Consider the following 19,310-nt stretch of genomic DNA (forward strand, 5'->3'; position numbering starts at 1 on the left):
AAAACCCTAAGACAATAATTGAGTCTTTAGGCACGTATTATAGAAACCTTTATTCGTCGGAAAAGCGAGACAAATTTCCTGATAATAATCTTTTATCTAAAGTGACACTACCTCGACTCACAGAAGAGCATCGCACTTTTCTGAATGCCAAAATTACGGGGGAAGAAGTATTGGGGACAATCAACTCCATGCATAATTATAAAGCCCCTGGCCCTGACGGATTTACGGGAGAATTCTATAAAACAGTAAAGGAAGAGATCTTACCTACATTACTAGAGCTGTATAATAGCATACTAGACGGTAATGCGTCTTTCCAAAATAATAACCGGGCATATATAAAATTGATCCCTAAACAGGGGAAGGACCCGAAGGAGCCGGGTTCGTATAGGCCCATATCACTTATCAACCTAGATATGAAGATAATGTCAAAGATTATGGCAAATCGTCTAGCTATAATTCTTCCCCAACTGATTTCCCCAGCACAGGCCGGTTTCATTCAGAAAAGATCAGGGACACTAAATATTAGAAAAGTTCTTCTTGTCCTGGATAGGGTTAACCTTCGGCCTCTGAAAGGAGAATCTCCCGCTTTGCTTACAATAGATGCCGAGAAAGCCTTTGACAATATTGAGTGGTCATGGCTTTATAGAGTTCTAGATGAAATGCGTTTTTCGGGGTCATTTTATACCTACATTAGAGAAATTTACACAAATCCGAAGGCTGAAGTTTACATTCCAGGATATCTGTCAGCCCCTTTTCCGCTACTGAAAGGAACCAGACAGGGTTGCCCCCTTTCCCCATTACTTTTTAATCTGGCTCTGGAACCATTGGTACGATTGTTATCTACACATAGCACCTTCCAGGGTATTTCTGTAAATAATAGACAAATTCAGTCAGCTTTTTTTGCGGATGACATTTTGCTTTTCCTTTCGAATCCAGCTCAGCAGGTCCCCGAGATTTTACAAATTTTGCGAGAGTTTGGAGCGTACTCAGGCTTCAAGATTAATGCGTCAAAGTGCGAGCTCCTATACCTGGGAGGGACAAATGTTCAAACACGGGAGCAGAACCCTTTTGAAGGAATTACAGTGGCTAAGTCATATATCACATACCTGGGAGTTAAAATAGGTAAGGTTCCGGCAACCCTTTATAGTCTAAACTATCCACCCCTTCTGAGCCAAATAGAGCAAGATCTTAAAAGATGGCACGACCTTCCATTGAACATAATTGGTAGAGTCCACCTAATTAAGATGATGTCGATATCAAAATTAATGTATCATCTTCAAACACTTCCCCTGCTTCTCAAGCATAAAGATATTGTCCAGCTAAATAGAGCTTTTTCACACTTCATTTGGAGGGGGAAACGCCCTCGTATAGGGCTTAAGAAGCTGATGGCATCTAAGGTTCATGGAGGTCTGAGTTTGCCGAACATTCGGGGTTACAATATAGCCTGTTTGACTAGATATATATTGGATTGGATTAAAGGCTCTAGGCATTATTCAGCGTTGGAGCTTGAGAGAGACTATGCACAACCTTGGGATCTGGTGGCATTGCTTCATACTAGGCAGGCTAATCTCCCTGTGAAAATCAAGCACTCTTCCTTATTTAAAGACACGATTGCAGCGTGGAAGGCGTTGAGGAAAAACTACAAACTTCCCCATAAAATATCCAAATACTTGCCTATATGGGGGAATCCAGAGTTTGTGCAGGGGACAAGCAATAAGCTGTTTGAAGAGTGGAAGGTGAGGGGTATAAGGACTGTTGCTCATCTCTTGCACACCTCAGAGCCTAGATGGTTGAGTAGAGACGAAATTATAGCGCAGTATGGCCTGGGGACTAACCAAGTAATCCAATATGACCAAGTGAGATATAGTATTATGACTCAGTTGCATGATGTGACCCAGGAGGTAGTATTTAACTCTTTTGATTGTCTGGTAAAGAACTCAATAACTTCATCATCTATCTCTTTTCTTTATGGAGCCATGCGTGATCTATTAATAGGACAGCACCCGGAAGGTTTATTTAAATCTTGGGAAAAACAATTTGAGGACCCGTCTATGGGGGTAAAAATTAGGGGAGGGTGGAATGCTCTTCGTAAATCAATTTTAAATGAGAATTGGCGAGAAACCCAATTTAGAATTATGCACAAGGCAATTTATGGTTTTAATCTCCCTCCATCAGCAACAAAGCCAGACAGGCTTACGTATTGCCCTAAGTGTAAGAGTAGTGGAACTGATCTCCTTCACGGGTTGTGGTCCTGCCCCCATTTGAGTCCATTATGGTCACAGATCAAAAGTTGTATACAAAAGGTGTGGGGTCTTGAAGTTCGGCTCTCACCTGGGTTCGCTATTTTTCACCATTGGGAGGAGGGGAACGATACCAAAGGGAAGATGACTAACCCACCCAGACTTATACATGTGATACTTCTGGCAGCCAAGAGAGCGATACTAAAAAATTGGTTGGAGTCTAGGGTCCCCGCGATTGAAGAGATCTTGGGTCAGCTCATGCATCTTCTTGAAATAGAAGGATTGGATGCAGAAAGGAGGGCGGATAGAATACGACAGCACTTTAACAAATGGAAGAAATTCATACTGGCCTATTGTACTCGGGAGGAGATAGTCAGGATTATGTCACCTTTCAAAGACACAGTCTGGTATCATACTGAAAAATTGAAGGATACATTGGATGGCTTGGAGGTGGGGGAGGAAATGCCGAAAGGTGACTAAAAGGAGAGGGGGAAATAACCGATTTGAGTGGGACTTCTTTATTATATGTCATTACCATGTTCACAAGGGTTCAATGGGGGGAATGATAAGAATGATGGGTTAAGGGGTCGCTGCTTTCCTTTGCTTTGCTTTATCTTGCCATGTTATGGTTATTGATTTTAAAAATTGGTATGGAATTTGGGATGATCAAACATGACAATGTAATGTTGAATTTACAATGCTGAATTCGCTTATGCCAATGTTATGTTATTGAAAAATTTGAATAAAAATATAGTTAAAAAAAAAAAAAAAAAAAATGTTTGTTAAGCTAATGTCGGACAGCTCCTTTAACAGCACCGCCGACACAGTGGGGTGAGAAGGGACATGCCGGGAGTCCAGACTTGGACCCGCTTTTCTTCAAACTCTTTCCAAAAATGAAAAATCAGATGAGAATGCATGTGTGGATGTATGCCTCCTGAACACAAAGCGATAAACTGGCTAGATCTGGTTCTCCAGGGGGTGTATAAGCTCAGAAGGAGGAGCTACACTTTTGAGTGTAGTACTTTGTGTGTCCTCCGGAGGCAGAAGCTAAACACCCATTGTCTGGGTCTCCCATAGGAACGATAAAGAAAATTGTAATTGTAGGTGCGTTTTTGCTGCGTTTTCAGTGCATTTTTCACAACATGCCTTTTTGCGGTGTTTTTGTGACAAATGTTGACAAACGCAGGAAGAATGAACATGCTGCATTTTTTTCGTCACAAAATTTTGACAAAACACTGACAAAAACTGCTATGTGCGCATAGCAAATCTGACTTTTCATAGACTTTGCTGGGAAGTCAAATGTCAGAAAGTTCTGACAACAAAACTGCAGCCAAAAACGCAGCGTGCGCATGTAGCCTAAAGCCCCCGTCACATTTAGCGACTTACGAGCGATTCCGAAAACTATGCGACCTGATAAGGATCGCTGGTGAGATGTCACACAGTCAGACCTTACCAACGACTCCGTAACGATACAGGTCGCAGTAGCAACCTGTATAACGATCTCTGCTGTCATTGGGACCATGTCACACAGTGTCAAACATAGCGATGCGTCCTGCCCAGCAGGACATTGCCTTTGAAGAAAATGGTCCTGACCATTCAGCAACAACCGGCGACTTCACAGCAGGGACCTGATCGCTGGTAGGTGTCTCATAACAAAATCGCTGCTGCGTCATGAAAACGGTGACGCAGCAACAATTAGCGATCTCATTAGCGATCTCGTGTGTGACGGGGCTTTAAGGGGCAAGATGGGAGGGGAGTTGTGAAAGACGAATTTTCTTCCGTTTTAGGCCTCCAACACATCCGTTAACACGCACATGCCGCGAGACACGTATTTTCCCTGCGTGTTGCGTTTGGTAAGTAAGTGTCTCGGGTATGTGCGGTCCACATGTGTTCTCCATGTGCTATCTGCGATAACACACGGAGAACCGGTAATTTGCATACTCACGTGGTCCGCGCTGCTGTCCAGGGTTCTGATCTTCGGCTCCAGCCCCGCCCACTCCCGCTGACGCTGCTTCCGGCCGAGCGGAGGGGCGGAGATCAGCGCCCGTGACCGCACTCCCACCTCCTTTACTCGCTCATAACGAGCTGCGGCCGGCAGGAACATTTTGCAGTGGAAGAATCTGCGGGGCTGGTGGAGGTGAGTATGTGGTTTTTTTTATTTTTAAATTAATGACACGTGTGTTTCTCTGGCGCGTGTCACACGGGACCGCATCCACACTACATCCGTGTGGTACGGGTACGGGCTGTGTGACACCCGTGCTGCCGGAGAATACGTGGACATGTCATCGTGAGAAAATCACGGACGCACGTAAAAACGGAACGGACACACGTTCCGTTCCAAAATACTTACGTGTGTCTAAATAATGAAACCATAGGTCCACGTGTCTCCGTGTCGCTGGTACGTGAAAAAACTGGCAAACACGTACCGGCGGCACGGATGTGTGTCTTAGGCCTTAGAAACAGACAACGCAACCCAGACAATAATCAATGATGTCCCTCTGCTTCCGTTATACAATTGATCTGAAGTGTGACTTGAGCCCAATCTCTTATTGATCATAGTTGTGTCCTTTACACAAAGAAGGGAATTTTGTTTACTTACCGTAAATTCCTTTTCTTCTAGCTCCAATTGGGAGACCCAGACAATTGGGTGTATAGCTATTGCCTCCGGAGGCCACACAAAGTATTACACTTAAAAGTGTAAGGCCCCTCCCCTTCTGGCTATACACCCCCAGTGGGATCACTGGCTCACCAGTTTTAGTGCCAAAGCAAGAAGGAGGAAAGCCAATAACTGGTTTAAAGACCAATTCAATCCGAGGAAACATCGGAGAACTGAACCATACCACATGAACAACATGTGTACCCGAAAAAACAGAAAAACCCCGAGAAAACAGGGCGGGTGCTGGGTCTCCCAATTGGAGCTAGAAGAAAAGGAATTTACGGTAAGTAAACAAAATTCCCTTCTTTTTCGCTCCTAATTGGGAGACCCAGACAATTGGGACGTCCAAAAGCAGTCCCTGGGTGGGTAAAAGAATACCTCGTGATAGGGCCGTCAAACAGCCCTTTCCCACAGGTGGGCAATCGCCGCCTGAAGGACTTATCTACCTAGGCTGGCGTCTGCCGAAGCGTAGGTATGCACCTGAAAATGCTTGGTAAAAGTATGCAGACTCAATCAGGTAGGTGCCTGACACACCTGCTGAGCCGTAGCCTGGTGCCGTAATGCCCAGGATGCACCCACGGCTCTGGTAGAATGGGCCTTCAGCCTTGAGAGAACCAGAAGCCCAGTAGAACTGTAGGTTTCAAGAATTGGTTCCTCGATCCCCCGAGCCAGGGTGGATTCAGAAGCTTGCGACTGTTTACGCCGACCAGCGACAAGGACAAAGAGTGCATCCGGGTGGCGCAGGAGCGCCATGCGGGAAGTAGAACCTGAGTGCTGTCACCAGAACCAACAGATGCAAATCCTTCTGAAATTGATGGACTGGACGAGGACACAAAGAAGGTGAGGTGATATCCTGATTGATATGAAAGTGGGATACCACCTTAGGGAGAAATTCCGGAATCGGACGCAGAACTACCCTGTCCTGGTGAAGGACCAGGAAGGGAGATTTGTATGAGAGCGTTGCTAGCTCGGAAACTTTCCTAAGAGACGAGACCGTTACTAGAAGGCCACTTCCCGAGAAAAGCGGGAAGGGAGACCTCTTTCAAAGGCTCGAAAGGCGGCATCTGGAGAGCAATTAGAACCTTGTTCAGATCCCAGGGCTCTAACGGCCGCTTGTACGGAGTGCTGAGACGACAAACTCCCCGTAGGAACGTGCGTACCTGAGGAAGTCGTTTCTGAAAAAATACAGATAGCGCTGAGACTTGTCCCTAAAGGGAACTGAGCGACAACCCTTTTTCCAACCTAGATTGCAGGAAGGAAGGAAACATAGACGATGCAACCGGCCAGGGAGAAACACCCTGCGCCGAGCACCGAGATAAGAATATCTTCCACGTCCTGTGGTCAATCTTGGCGGACGTTGGTATGCTAGCCTGTCTCATGATGGCAACCACGTCCTGAGGTAATCCTGACGACACTAGGTTCCAGGACTCAATGCCACACCATCAGGTTGAGGGCCGTAGAATTCAAATGGAAGAATGGCCCTTGAGACAGCCAGTCTGATTGGTCTGGTAGTGCCCCCGGTTAGCCTACCGTGAGGCACCACAGAACCGGGAACCACAACATCCTCGGCCAATCTGTAGCGACGAGGATGGCGCGGCCGCAGTCGGTCCTGATCTAGCGCAGCACTCTGGGCAACAATGCCAGAGGTGGCACATAAGGTAGCTGGAACTGCGACCAATGCTGAACTAAGGCGTCTGCCGCCAGAGCTCGATGATTGTGAAACCGTGCCATGAAACTGGCACATTGTTGTTGTGCCGTGACGCCATTAGATCGACGTCCGGCCTCTGTCAGCGGCGCCAGATCTCCTGAAACCCGTCCGGGTGAAGAGACCATACCCTTTCGGCCACACCCCGGCGACTTAGGAAGTCAGCTTCCTAGTTTTCCACGCCTGGGATGTGAACTGTGGATATGGTGGATGCCGTGTCTTCCACCCACATCCGAACCTGCCGGACTTCCTGGAAGGCTTGCCGGTTGCGCGTTCTTCCTTGGTGGTTGATGTATGCCACCGCTGTGGAGTTGTCCGACTGAAGTCGGATTTGCTTGCTGTCCAGCTGCTGTTGGAAGGTTTGTAGGGCAAGATACACTGCTCTGTGTTCAAGAACATTGATCTGAAGGGTGGACTCTTGCTGAGTCCACGTACCCTGAGCGCTGTGGTGGAGAAAAACTGCTCCCCACCCTGATAGACTCGCGTCTGTCGTAACTATCGCCCAGTATGGGGATAGGAAGGACCTTCTTTTTGACCATGAGGTGGGAAGAAGCCACCACCGTAGAGATTCCTTGGCCGCCTGAGAAAGAAAGACGACTCTGTTGAGGGAGGTCGACTCCCCGTCCCATTGGCGGAGAATGTCACATTGTAGTGGACGCAGATGAAACTGCGCGAAAAGAACTGCCTCCATTGCTACCATCTTACATAGGAAGTGCATGAGGCGTCTCAATGTGTGCGACTGGTTCTTAAAGAAGAGATTGCAGCCCGTAGTGAATGCTGTTTGTCTAGCGGAAGCTTCACTATCGCTGAGAGAGTATGAAACTCCATGCCTAGATATGTTAGCGATAGGGTCGGGGTCGGATCTGACTTCAAAAAGTTGATGATCCACCCAAAACTCTAGAGAGTCTCCAGCGCAACGTTCGGGCAGTGTCGGCATGTTTCCTAAGAGAGTGCCTTGACAAGTAGATCGTCTAAATATGGGATCACAGAGTGACCCTGAGAGTGCAGGACTGTGACTACTGCTGCCCTGACCTTGGCGAAGACCAGTGGGACTGTCGCTAGCCGGAAGGTAGAGCTACGAACAGAAGGTGTTCGTCTCCTATAACGAAGCGTAGAAACGCTAGTGCTCTGGATCAATCGGCACGTGTGGATAAGCATCCTTGATGCCTAATGATGCTAGGAAATCTCCTTGGGACATTGAGGCGATGACATGGCGGAGGGATTCCATCCGGAACCGCCTGGTGTCCACGAGCTTGCTGAGCAGTTTTAGATCCAGAACGGGACGGAACGGCCCGTTCTTATAGGCACCGCAAATAATTTGGGGTAAAAACCGTGACCTTGTTCCTGAAGAGGAACGGGGGTCATCACTCTTTCTGCCTATAGAGTGCACCCTGTTTGCAGAAGAGCAGCGGCTCGGCCGGGAGGTGGAGAAGTTCTGAAGAATCGAGTTGGAGGACGAGAAGTGAGCTCTATCCTGTACCCGTGAGACAGAATGTCTCACACCCAACGGTCATTGACCTATGGCAGCTAAATATCGCCAAGGCGGGTGAACCTGCTACCGACCGAGGATGCGGAGAGAGGAGGCCGCAAGTCATGAGGAAGCCGCCTTGGAAGCGGGTTTTCAGACTGTCTCTTTTTTGGGCGTGACTGAGCCCGCCAAGAATCTGAGCTCCTCTGATCCTTTTGAGTCCACATTGGACGAGGAAAAATGGGACCTGCCCGAGCCTCGAAAAGACCGAAACCACGACTGCCTCCTGCTCTGTTGGGGTTTGTTGTGTCCGGGCTGAGGAAAGGATGAATCCTTACCCCTGGACTGTTTAATGGTTACATCCAAACGCTCACCAAACAGTCGGTCAGCAGAAAAAGGCAACTGGTTAAGCAACCTTTTTTGGAAGCAGAATCTGCCTTCCATTCACTTAACGAGCAGACCAGGCTCTGCTTAAAAACACGGAGCAGCGGAGGCTACTGCCGTACGGTTCGCAGAGTCTAGGGCAACCTGAATCGCGTAAGAAACAAATGCAGACATTTGAGAGGTTAAGGATGCCACCTGCGGCACAGATGTACGTGTAACCGTGTCAATCTGTGTAAGACAAGCTGAAATAGCTTGGAGTGCCCCAAGGGTGAGAATGCTGGAGCCAACGGTGCGCCGACAGTCTCATAGATGGATTTAGACCAGAGATCCATCTGTCTGTCAGTGGCATCTTTAAGTGCAGCTCCATCTCCCACTGCAACTATGGATCTGGCTACAAGCCTGGAGATTGGAGGATGCCGCTTGGGACACTGAGTCCAGTCCTTGACCACGTCAGGGGGCAGGGATAACGTGTATCCTAAGCCGTTTGGAGAAGCGCATATCTGGATAAGTGTGGTGTTCCTGGACTGCCTCTCTGAAGGCAGAGTGGTCCAGAAAAAAACGTGAAGCTGACTCCTCCACTGGAGGAGCTGTGAGAAATAACCAACATTCTATTGATGGACGCTATAAGATTATTCACTATGGCGTCACCATTAGGTGTATCCAGATTGAGAGCGGTCTCAGGATCAGAATCCTGAGCCGCTACTTCCGCCTCATTACACAGAGAGTCCTTCTGCTAGGACCCTGATGAAACCGAGGGCCGCTCATAGTGAGCCCGCTTAGGCTGTCTGGGACTGACGTCTGTGCAGAGCCGTGACTCTGGGATGCGTGTGACATTCCCGGAGCTGTTAGTTGTTCACACTGAGGGGGGCCATGGATCAATGATTCAACAGTGCCCATGTTGTGAGAGACATGTCCGGACTGCTAGGCTTCTAGTATCATAGCCATAGTCTCAGAAAATCTGTCAGTAAATACTGCAGACACCGTCCTCATCCTCTGGCCATTAGCAGAGACTCCGGCTGAGTTGGATATAATGGGGGTCTATGTAACCTGCCGGCCGTATAGCCGTACATGCTGTACCGGCTGCATAGAAAAACATGTGGTTCTGCACCTTTGTTTTACACAGAGAATATGCTGATAACTCCTCCGCACAATCCAGGAGGGTATATACAACGTGCGACCAAACAGTGCAATGTATATAGTACAAGCATATCTATAAGTGCACTTCTGCACTAGTGGGGTTAGCACCACAGGTGCTGCTTAACGCCTGTTGCAGCGATTGTGTGACTATCAGAATGCCAGGGTCTTCCACACTTGTCTCTGTATCGTACAGAAACTGACACTAATGGCTGCCGGCGTCCTTGTAGAGAAGGAAGCCGTGGGCGTGCCTGAGAAAGTGCGGGAATCCGGTTTCACAGTGCACACAGTGAGAGGGGTGGAGTATGCAAAACATACTCCAGCTCTCAGCGCTGCTGTGCTATGCAGCGTCACGCCCCTACCCTGACTGTCAGGCCTGTGGGCGGTAACGAAGGGAGACTAGGCCCAGAAGCCGGGGACTCGAGTTAATAAGCGCGGCCGGCATATCAGTGCTGGCCGGCGCGGAAGTCCCCGGCGCACCACAAATCCCAGCGGCGCCTTAAATAAAAATGGCAGCGGCGGTTAGCGCAGTAGTCACCCAATACACTAACACACCCAGCAACGCTGTGGTGTGCGATGGCACTAGTGCGGACAGCGCCGCTGTCCCTGGCGCACTAACACACCCAGCAGTGCTGCCGTGTGTCTGCGCGGTCCCCACAGGGACACAGAGTACCTCCATGTAGCAGGGCCATGTCCCTGAAGATACTCCGCTCCATGTCCAGCAGATACCAGGGGCTGTGGATGGAGCACGGTCTCAGTGCCTGGAGACCGATAGAATCCCACTTCACCCAGAGCCCTGTAAAAAGGGATGGGGAAGGAAGCAGCATGTGGGCTCCAGCCTCCGTACCCGCAATGGGTACCTCAACCTTAACAAACACCTCCGACATGAAGTGGGGTGAGAAGGGAGCATGCTGGGAGCCCTGTATGGGCCCTCTTTTCTTCCATCCGACATAGTCAGCAGCTGCTGCTGACTAAACAGTGGAGCTATGCGTGGATGTGTTGCCTCCTTCGCACAAAGCACAAAACTGGTGAGCCAGTGATCCCACTGGGGGTGTATAGCCAGAAGGGGAGGGGCCTTACACTTTTAAGTGTAATACTTTGTGTGGCCTCCGGAGGCAATAGCTATACACCCAATTGTCTGGGTCTCCCAATTAGGAGCGAAAAAGAAATATGCAAACTATAAAGCTTACCTCCCACTTGTCCCGTGACGTCAGCAGCAGGCAGTTTAGCCGTGACTTTAGATATACCTGAAGAAGGCAAACAGATGACTAAGTGATGCAAGGCTTCAAAAGAAACTGCTGAGCAAATATCCAAGGCTGGAGACACTTTTTTTTTTCCTGATAACTATTCAGAGTCACCACAACGGCAGATTAATGATGTGACGTCAAAGACATTTATGGCTATGTTCACACGTTTCTTTTTTGCTGCAGCCAACACCTGGTCTCTTGGCAGTAAAAAAGCTGCTTACATAAAGAAGGTTTTGCCGCTTTTTTGTTTTAGTTTAGTTTGATTCACTAAAAAATGCAACGATTACCTTTGCACTCAATGGCGTGTATAAAAAAAAACCGCTGCAGAATCGCTAAAAGAATGGACATGCTGCAGTTTTCGGTCTATCCGGCACCTACTTTATTAGTATTTAGTACTAAAGCATGTGAAATATTTTGGGACATGGATGGTGAAGCGTTCCAATGATTGGACAGATTTCATTACTAGTAATTGGTAATATGTGAGAACAGACAAAACCACTGCAAAAAGGTATATAGGTAATATATATATATATATATATATAAAAAAAAAAATCATCTTTTTGACTAAATTAAAAGATTTTTGATCAGAGGATCGGTGCTTCACATTAAAGGGTCTCTGTCACTGGGTTTTTGCTCTCCATCTGAGAGCAGCATAATGTAGAGATAGAGACCCCGATTCCAGCGATGTGTCACTTACTGAGCAGTTTGTCATTTTGATAAAAACTGTTCTCTGCTGCAGATCTAGCATATATTTCAGTGTAGAGGAAGATTATAATGAGCTCATGCAGCTGCTGGACTACCTGGCAGCACGCCAAGTAGTCCTGTAAAGGTAATTACCTGCTAATTAAAACAGTGATTTTATAAAAGCTACACCAGGCTGTCAAGTAAGTCACACATTCCTGGAATCAGAGTATCTATCTTATGCTGCTCTCAGATTAAGTGGCAAAAACCTGGTGACAAAGCCCCTTTGACTGCATCCTCCAGCACGGCGTGCCACTCTCTGGACAGGAGCGGGTCAGCTGCATGTATTTCTATGCAGCTGACCTGCTCCTGTCTAGAGAGTGGCAGGCCGTGCCAGTTGAAGCAATGTGATTCACTCGCAAGTGTGACTCCGGCCTAAAGGAACTCCTTTTTAAATGCTCCTGGTCCAGTTCTCTAAAGTTCCGTATACAAAAGGACCAACCTAAGGCACATTATGGACACCAATCGCTAAACTTTTACCGATCTGTGGTTGTTTGCCTGTGTCTACACAAGCAAACTATGCACACTGAACGAACTATGCTACTATAGGCTGACATTCTTCTCAGAAATACGAGTTCTGCTTACGCAGGACGATGCACTACTGAAAATGATTATCTTTTGTGCAAGAGCGATGATTTTTTTTTGTGCAGTACAATACAAACACTTCACCCAATGAACGAGCATTTTGCTCATTCATCGGGTAATAGTAAGCCAGTTTACACGTCAAGGTAATCCTGACATGAGCAATGAAGGGAATTTTGTTTACTTACCGTAAATTCCTTTTCTTCTAGCTCCTATTGGGAGACCCAGACAATTGGGTGTATAGCTTCTGCCTCCGGAGGCCACACAAAGTATTACACTAAAAAGTGTAACCCCTCCCCTCTGCCTATACACCCTCCCTTGGATCACTGGCTCCTCAGTTTTGGTGCAAAAGCAGGAAGGAGGAAACTTATAAATTGGTCTGGGGTAAATTCAATCCGAAGGATGTTCGGAGAACTGAAACCATAACCAAAAGAACAATTCAACATGAACAACATGTGTACACAAAAGAACAACCAGCCCGAAGGGCACAGGGGCGGGTGCTGGGTCTCCCAATAGGAGCTAGAAGAAAAGGAATTTACGGTAAGTAAACAAAATTCCCTTCTTCTTTGTCGCTCCATTGGGAGACCCAGACAATTGGGACGTCCAAAAGCAGTCCCTGGGTGGGTAAAAGAATACCTCAATAAAAGAGAGCCAAAAAACAACCCCTTCCTACAGGTGGGCAACTCGCAATGCCCAGGACGCACCCACGGCTCTGGTAGAATGGGCTTTCAGCCCCGAAGGAAGAGGAAGCCCAGAAGAACGGTAGGCTTCAAGAATCGGTTCCTTGATCCACCGAGCCAAGGTTGACTTGGAAGCCTGCGAGCCCTTACGCTGGCCAGCGACCAGGACAAAGAGCGCATCTGAACGGCGCAGGGGCGCCGTGCGAGACACGTAGAGCCGGAGTGCTCTCACTAGATCTAATGAATGCAAATCCTTTTCACACTGGTGAACTGGATGAGGGCAAAATGACGGTAAGGAGATATCCTGATTGAGATGAAAAGGAGATACCACCTTAGGGAGAAACTCCGGGACAGGACGCAGAACCACCTTATCCTGGTGAAAAACCAGGAAAGGGGATTTGCATGACAGCGCTGCAAGCTCCGACACTCTTCGGAGCGATGTAACTGCCACTAGAAATGCCACCTTCTGCGAAAGACGTGATAAAGAGACATCCCTCAGCGGCTCGAAAGGTGGTTTTTGAAGAGCCATTAACACCCTGTTAAGGTCCCAGGGTTCCAGCGGACGCTTGTAGGGTGGAACTATGTGACAAACTCCCTGCAGGAACGTGCGGACCTGCGGAAGCCTTGCCAGGCGCTTTTGAAAAAATACTGAGAGCGCCGATACTTGTCCCTTGAGAGCCGAGTGACAAACCCTTGTCCATTCCGGATTGAAGGAATGAAAGAAAAATGGGTAAGGCAAAAGGCCAGGGAGTAAAACCCTTATCAGAGCACCAGGACAAGAAGATCCGCCACGACCTGTAATAGATCATGGCGGACGTTGGTTTCCTGGCCTGTCTCATAGTGGCAGTGACATCCTGAGATAAACCCGACGACGCTAGGAGCCAGGACTCAATGGCCACACAGTCAGGTTGAGGGCCGCAGAATTCAGATGGAAAAACGGCCCTTGTGACAGCAGGTCTGTGCGGTCTGGAAGCGCCCACGGCTGACCCACCGTGAGATGCCACAGATCCGGGTACCACGACCGCCTCGGCCAATCTGGAGCGACGAGAATGGCGCGACGACAGTCGGATCTGATCTTGCGTAACACTCTGGGCAACATCGCCAGAGGAGGAAACACATAAGGGAGTCGAAACTGCGACCAATCCTGAACTAACGCGTCCGCCGCCAGAGCTCTGTGATCTTGAGACCGTGCCATGAAGGCCGGGACCTTGTTGTTGTGCCGTGACGCCATGAGATCGACGTCCGGCGTTCCCCAGCGGCGACAGATCTCTCGAAACACGTCTGGGTGAAGAGACCATTCCCCGCATCCATGCCCTGACGACTGAGAAAGTCTGCTTCCCAGTTTTCTACGCCTGGGATGTGAACTGCGGAGATGGTGGAGGCTGTGGCCTCCGCCCACAGCAGAATCCGCCGGACTTCCTGGAAGGCTTGACGGCTGCGCGTGCCGCCCTGGTGGTTGATGTACGCGACCGCCGTGGCGTTGTCCGACTGTATGCGGATCTGCCTGCCCTCCAGCCACCGATGGAACGCCTTTAGGGCTAGATACACTGCCCTTATCTCCAGAACATAGATCTGAAGGGAAGACTATCGGGGTCCAGGTTCCCTGAGCCCTGTGGTGGAGAAAAACCGCTCCCCACCCTGACAGGCTCGCGTCCGTCGTGACCACAGCCCAGGATGGGGGCAGGAAGGATTTTCCCTGCGATAGAGAAGTGGGAAGAAGCCACCACTGAAGAGAGGTTTTGGCTGCAAGGGAAAGAGAGACGTTCCTGTCGAGGGACGTCGACCTCCTGTCCCATTTGCGGAGAATGTCCCATTGGAGTGGGCGCAGATGGAACTGCGCGAAGGGCACTGCCTCCATTGCTGCCAACATCTTCCCCAGGAAGTGCATGAGGCGCCTCAAGGGGTGTGACTGACCCCGAAGAAGAGATTGCACCCCTGTCTGCAGCGAAAGCTGTTTGTCCAGCGGTAGCTTGACTACCGCTAAGTGAGTATGAAACTCCATCCCGAGGTAAGTCAGTGATTGGGTCGGTGTCAACTTGGACTTTGGGAAGTTGATAAGCCACCCGAACTGCTGGAGAGTCTCCAGAGCGACGGTCAGGCTGTGTTGACACGCCACCCGGGAAGGTGCCCTGACTAGGAGATCGTCTAAGTAAGGGATCACCGAGTGGCCCTGAGAGTGTAATAAAGTGCGAAGAAACGAGTCGGAGGACGAGAGCTGAACTCCATCCTGTAACCGTGAGACAGAATGTCTCTCACCCATCGGTCTTGGACATGTGGCCACCAGGCGTCGCAAAAGCGGGAGAGCCTGCCACCGACCGAGGATGCGGCTAGGGGATGCCGAGAGTCATGAGGAGGCTGCCTTGGAGGCAGTGCCTCCGGCGGTTTTTTGGGGGCGTGACTTAGACCGCCACGCATAAGAGTTCCTCTGGCCCTTCTCTGGCCTGTTGGACGAGGAGGATTGGGACTTGGCTGAGGGCCGAAAGGACCGAAACCTCGGTTGTATTTTCCGTTGCTGAGGTCTCTTCGGTTTGGACTGGGGTAAGGACGAGTCCTTTCCCTTGGATTCCTTAATAATTTCATCCAATCGTTCGCCAAACAATCGGTCGCCAGAAAACGGCAAACCGGTTAAGAACCTCTTGGAAGCCGAGTCTGCCTTCCATTCGCGTAGCCACATGGCTCTGCGGACTGCCACCGAATTAGCGGATGCTACCGCTGTACGGCTCGCAGAGTCCAGGACGGCGTTCATGGCGTAGGACGAAAAAGCCGACGCCTGAGAAGTCAAAGACGCAACTTGCAGAGCAGAGGTACGTGTGACCGCATTAATCTCAGACAGACAAGCTGAGATAGCTTGGAGTGCCCACACGGCTGCAAAGGCCGGGGCAAAAGACGCACCTGTGGCTTCATAGATGGATTTCACCAGGAGCTCTATCTGCCTGTCAGTGGCATCCTTGAGCGATGAGCCATCTGATACTACAGATCTAGCCGCCAGTCTAGAGACTGGAGGATCCACCTTGGGACATTGAGCCCAACCCTTAACTACGTCAGAGGGGAAGGGGTAACGTGTGTCATTAAGGCGCTTAGTAAAGCGCTTGTCCGGAAATGCTCTGTGCTTCTGGACAGCATCTCTGAAGTTGGAGTGATCGAAAAACGCACTCCGTGTACGTTTGGGAAACCTAAACTGGTGTTTCTCCTGCTGTGAAGCCGACTCCTCTATAGGTGGAGCTGGGGGAGAGAGATCTAGCACCTGGTTGATGGACGCTATAAGGTCATTTACTATGGCGTCCCCTTCAGGTGTATCAAGATTGAGAGCAACGTCAGGGTCAGAGCCCTGAGCTGCGACGTCCGCCTCATCCTCCAGAGAGTCCTCAAGCTGAGACCCCGAGCAGTGTGAGGAAGTCGGGGAAAATTCCCAGCGAGCCCACTTAGCCGGTCTGGGACTGTGGTCCGTGCAGGAGTCCTCCACGTGAGACCTAGGGGCTACCCCGGGAGCACGCTGCGGCGCAGACCGAGAGGGGCCTGGAGGCGATGATCCAACAGTGCCCGGGGGGCCTGTGTAAGGACCGGTCTGGACTGCAAGGCTTCTAGTAGCTTGGCAGACCATTTGTCCATAGACTGAGCCATGGATTGTGAAAGCGACTCAGTTTCTCAGCAAAAACTGCAAACTCTGTCCCTGCCGCCTGGACAGGGGAAGCAGGAGGGTCTGCCTGAGCAGAGGGGCCCACTAGTGACCGAGGCTCCGGCTGAGCAAGTGCAACAGGGGTCGAGCATTGCTCACAGTGAGGGTAGGTGGAACCCGCAGGTAACATAGCCCCACAAGAGGTACAGGTTGCAAAAAAACCCTTTGCCTTAGCGCCCTTGCTCCTTGTGGACGACATGCTGTTGTCTCCTAGGAGAGTGATCACTGAGGGTATATAGCCAAAAGCAAACAACCCGGCCGAACAGAGAAAATATATACAAATTATATTATAATAATATATATATATATATATATATATATATATATATATATATATATATATATATATATATATATATATATATATATATATATATACACACTCCGGCACCCTAGGGGGACCAGCACCGGGTGACCGGTGTGGCTTACCGACCGCCCAAAGCGGAGTGTGTGTCCACCAGATTCCCTGCCTTATGTCTCCCAGTGAAATCCTCCACCGGCAGAATGTTGTATAAAAAGCTGCCGGAGCTCTCAGGGGAGGAGGGAGCCGTGGGCGGCGACTATTAAAGTGCGGGAATCTGGTGCCCCACAGTGATCAGTGAGGGGGGGGGGAGGAAACCTAAAGTATGCTCCAGCCCTCACTGCCGACGTCAGGTCGACCGTCCCGCCCTTACCCCTGACTGACAGGCCCGGGGGCGGGAGTTACGGTACTAGGCCACAATGAAGCCGGGGACTAAATTTAATACCGCGGCCGACAAACAGGCGCGGTCGGCGCGGAAGTCCCGGTCTTCACAAACCAGCAGCTGCTGCAGCGTCTGTGAAACAAGCGCTCCATGCACCGTCCCCATGGGGACACAGAGTACCTTTAGATGCAGGGTCCTGTCCCTGAGGATACATAGACTCCTGTCCGGCAGATTCCCACAGGGGCTGCGGAGGGAGCCCGGTCCCAGTGAATGGATGACCGGTTAAGATCCCACTTCTCCCAGAGCCTCTAAGGGATGGTGAAGGAAAACGGCATGTGGCTCCAGCCTCTGTACCCGCAATGGGTACCTCAACCTTAACAGCACTGCCGACTTAGTGGGGTGAGAAGGGAGCATGCCGGGGGCCCTGTGGGGGCCCTCTTTTTTTCCAACCGATAAAATCAGCAGCTGCTGCTGACTAAAATGGAGATGCATGAGTGGATGTGTGCCTCCTTCCACACAAAGCATAAAACTGAGGAGCCCGTGATCCACGGGAGGGTGTATAGGCAGAGGGGAGGTGTTACACTTTTTAGTGTAATACTTTGTGTGGCCTCCGGAGGCAGAAGCTATACACCCAATTGTCTGGGTCTCCCAATGGAGCGACAAAGAAATTAACATTTATTCACAATTATCTTGCAGTGTAAATACCCCTTTACTTTTGATCATCTGTAGTTGTCAATGGGAGTAACTATGTTTAAGGCTGAGGGCACACAGGGGTATGTGCGAGTACTCGCATGACACTTTGCTCACGCTCGCAGAACAGCGGGAGCCAAGTGTCATGCAAGGGTCATGCGACTGTGGTCCAATAGTGCGATCAGACCACAGCTGCAGAGGGGGGGGGGGGGGGCGGCGCTGCGGAGGAGAGGGATTTAGCTCCATCTTTTCCGTTGCCGGCTGATGCGAGAATCCCACTGCTCTCGCGTTACACCGGTGTAACGCGAGAGCAATACAATGTTTCTCTCGTCCCATAGACTTGTATGGGTGCGAGTGGAACAGGATCACATTCCACCCGCAGCATGCTGCGACTGTTTTCTGGGTCAGATTAGGGATAAGAAAATAATCGCTCATGGGTGCTGGCCCATAGAGTAATATTGCTGAATAGGATAACTGAAGTGAGCACTAATATATATATTATGAGTGCAAGTCAAAAAATACCATAGCCATAAAAATATTATCTATGTTTGATGTGCAGCCTTATCCTTTGTATAGTATGTATTTTTTGGCTTGCACTCATAATATATATATTAGTGCTCACTTCAGTTATCCTATTCAGTTATATGTAGTTTTTTTCTGAATGTGAACACAGCTCCGCCCCTTTCGGCCATGTTTTTTCCATCTCCTATATAAGAAAGTCCTTAGTTACCCCTCTCCACCCACAGCAGTTTTTAATTGCAATGAGATGACACACAGTTAGGGTCACAGAGCTAGGGACCCCAATATAGAGATATACCTTGACGAGGTCTTGGGGCTCAGTTACATTGATCAATGCGATTGCCAAATATCTCCTTTTTCCTAATATTCATGGCAAGTATGCAATTCATTATTCACATGTTCAAATTGGCAAGTAGCATTTTTCATTGTATTTTCCAATATTTTTCCATATGCTTGAGGCATTATACCATTATCTATGTTTGATGTGCAGCCTTATCCTTTGCATAGAGTAATATTGGTCCGAGTGAAATGCGATTTTTTTTTATCGTATTCCACTAGCCCCTTATTCTCGCCGTGTGTCCTAGGCCTAAAAGGGGTATTTCCATCTCAAAGATCCTGTCCTAATATGTAGTAGGTGTAATAATAATGTTAGAAAATACCTCCAATTAGAAATGTAGCATAGCTCCTCTAATCCACTATGTCTATTAACTCGTGCAGGGCATTGCAGGAACTTGGGTATCCATAGTTACCACCACGCATATAGTCAGTTAGTTGCTCTTGGTTGTAACCATGGATACCCAGTTCCTGCAATGCCCTGCACATGAGGTAAGATGCATAGTGAATCAGAGGGACTATAGTACATTTCTAATTGGAGGCATCTGCTAATATTATTAACAACACCTACT

General features: G+C 49.2%; 1 protein-coding gene across 2 annotated transcripts in view; it reads right to left on the reverse strand.

Annotated features, from left to right (window-relative positions):
- The window catches only part of WDR74 (WD repeat domain 74), a 53,010-nt gene that overhangs the window by 12,730 nt on the left and 20,970 nt on the right, over window positions 1-19,310 (reverse strand). The window contains exon 10 of one of the 2 annotated variants that reach the window (XM_075325829.1): window positions 10,778-10,834. The exons of the other annotated variant lie outside the window; for it this stretch is intronic. Coding sequence (XP_075181944.1) covers window positions 10,778-10,834 — 57 coding nt within the window. The remainder of the gene's footprint in view (window positions 1-10,777; window positions 10,835-19,310) is intronic. 2 annotated transcript variants of the gene reach the window in all.

The sequence above is a fragment of the Anomaloglossus baeobatrachus genome, chromosome 10 (genome assembly GCF_048569485.1).
Source record: "Anomaloglossus baeobatrachus isolate aAnoBae1 chromosome 10, aAnoBae1.hap1, whole genome shotgun sequence".
NCBI lineage: Eukaryota > Metazoa > Chordata > Amphibia > Anura > Aromobatidae > Anomaloglossus > Anomaloglossus baeobatrachus.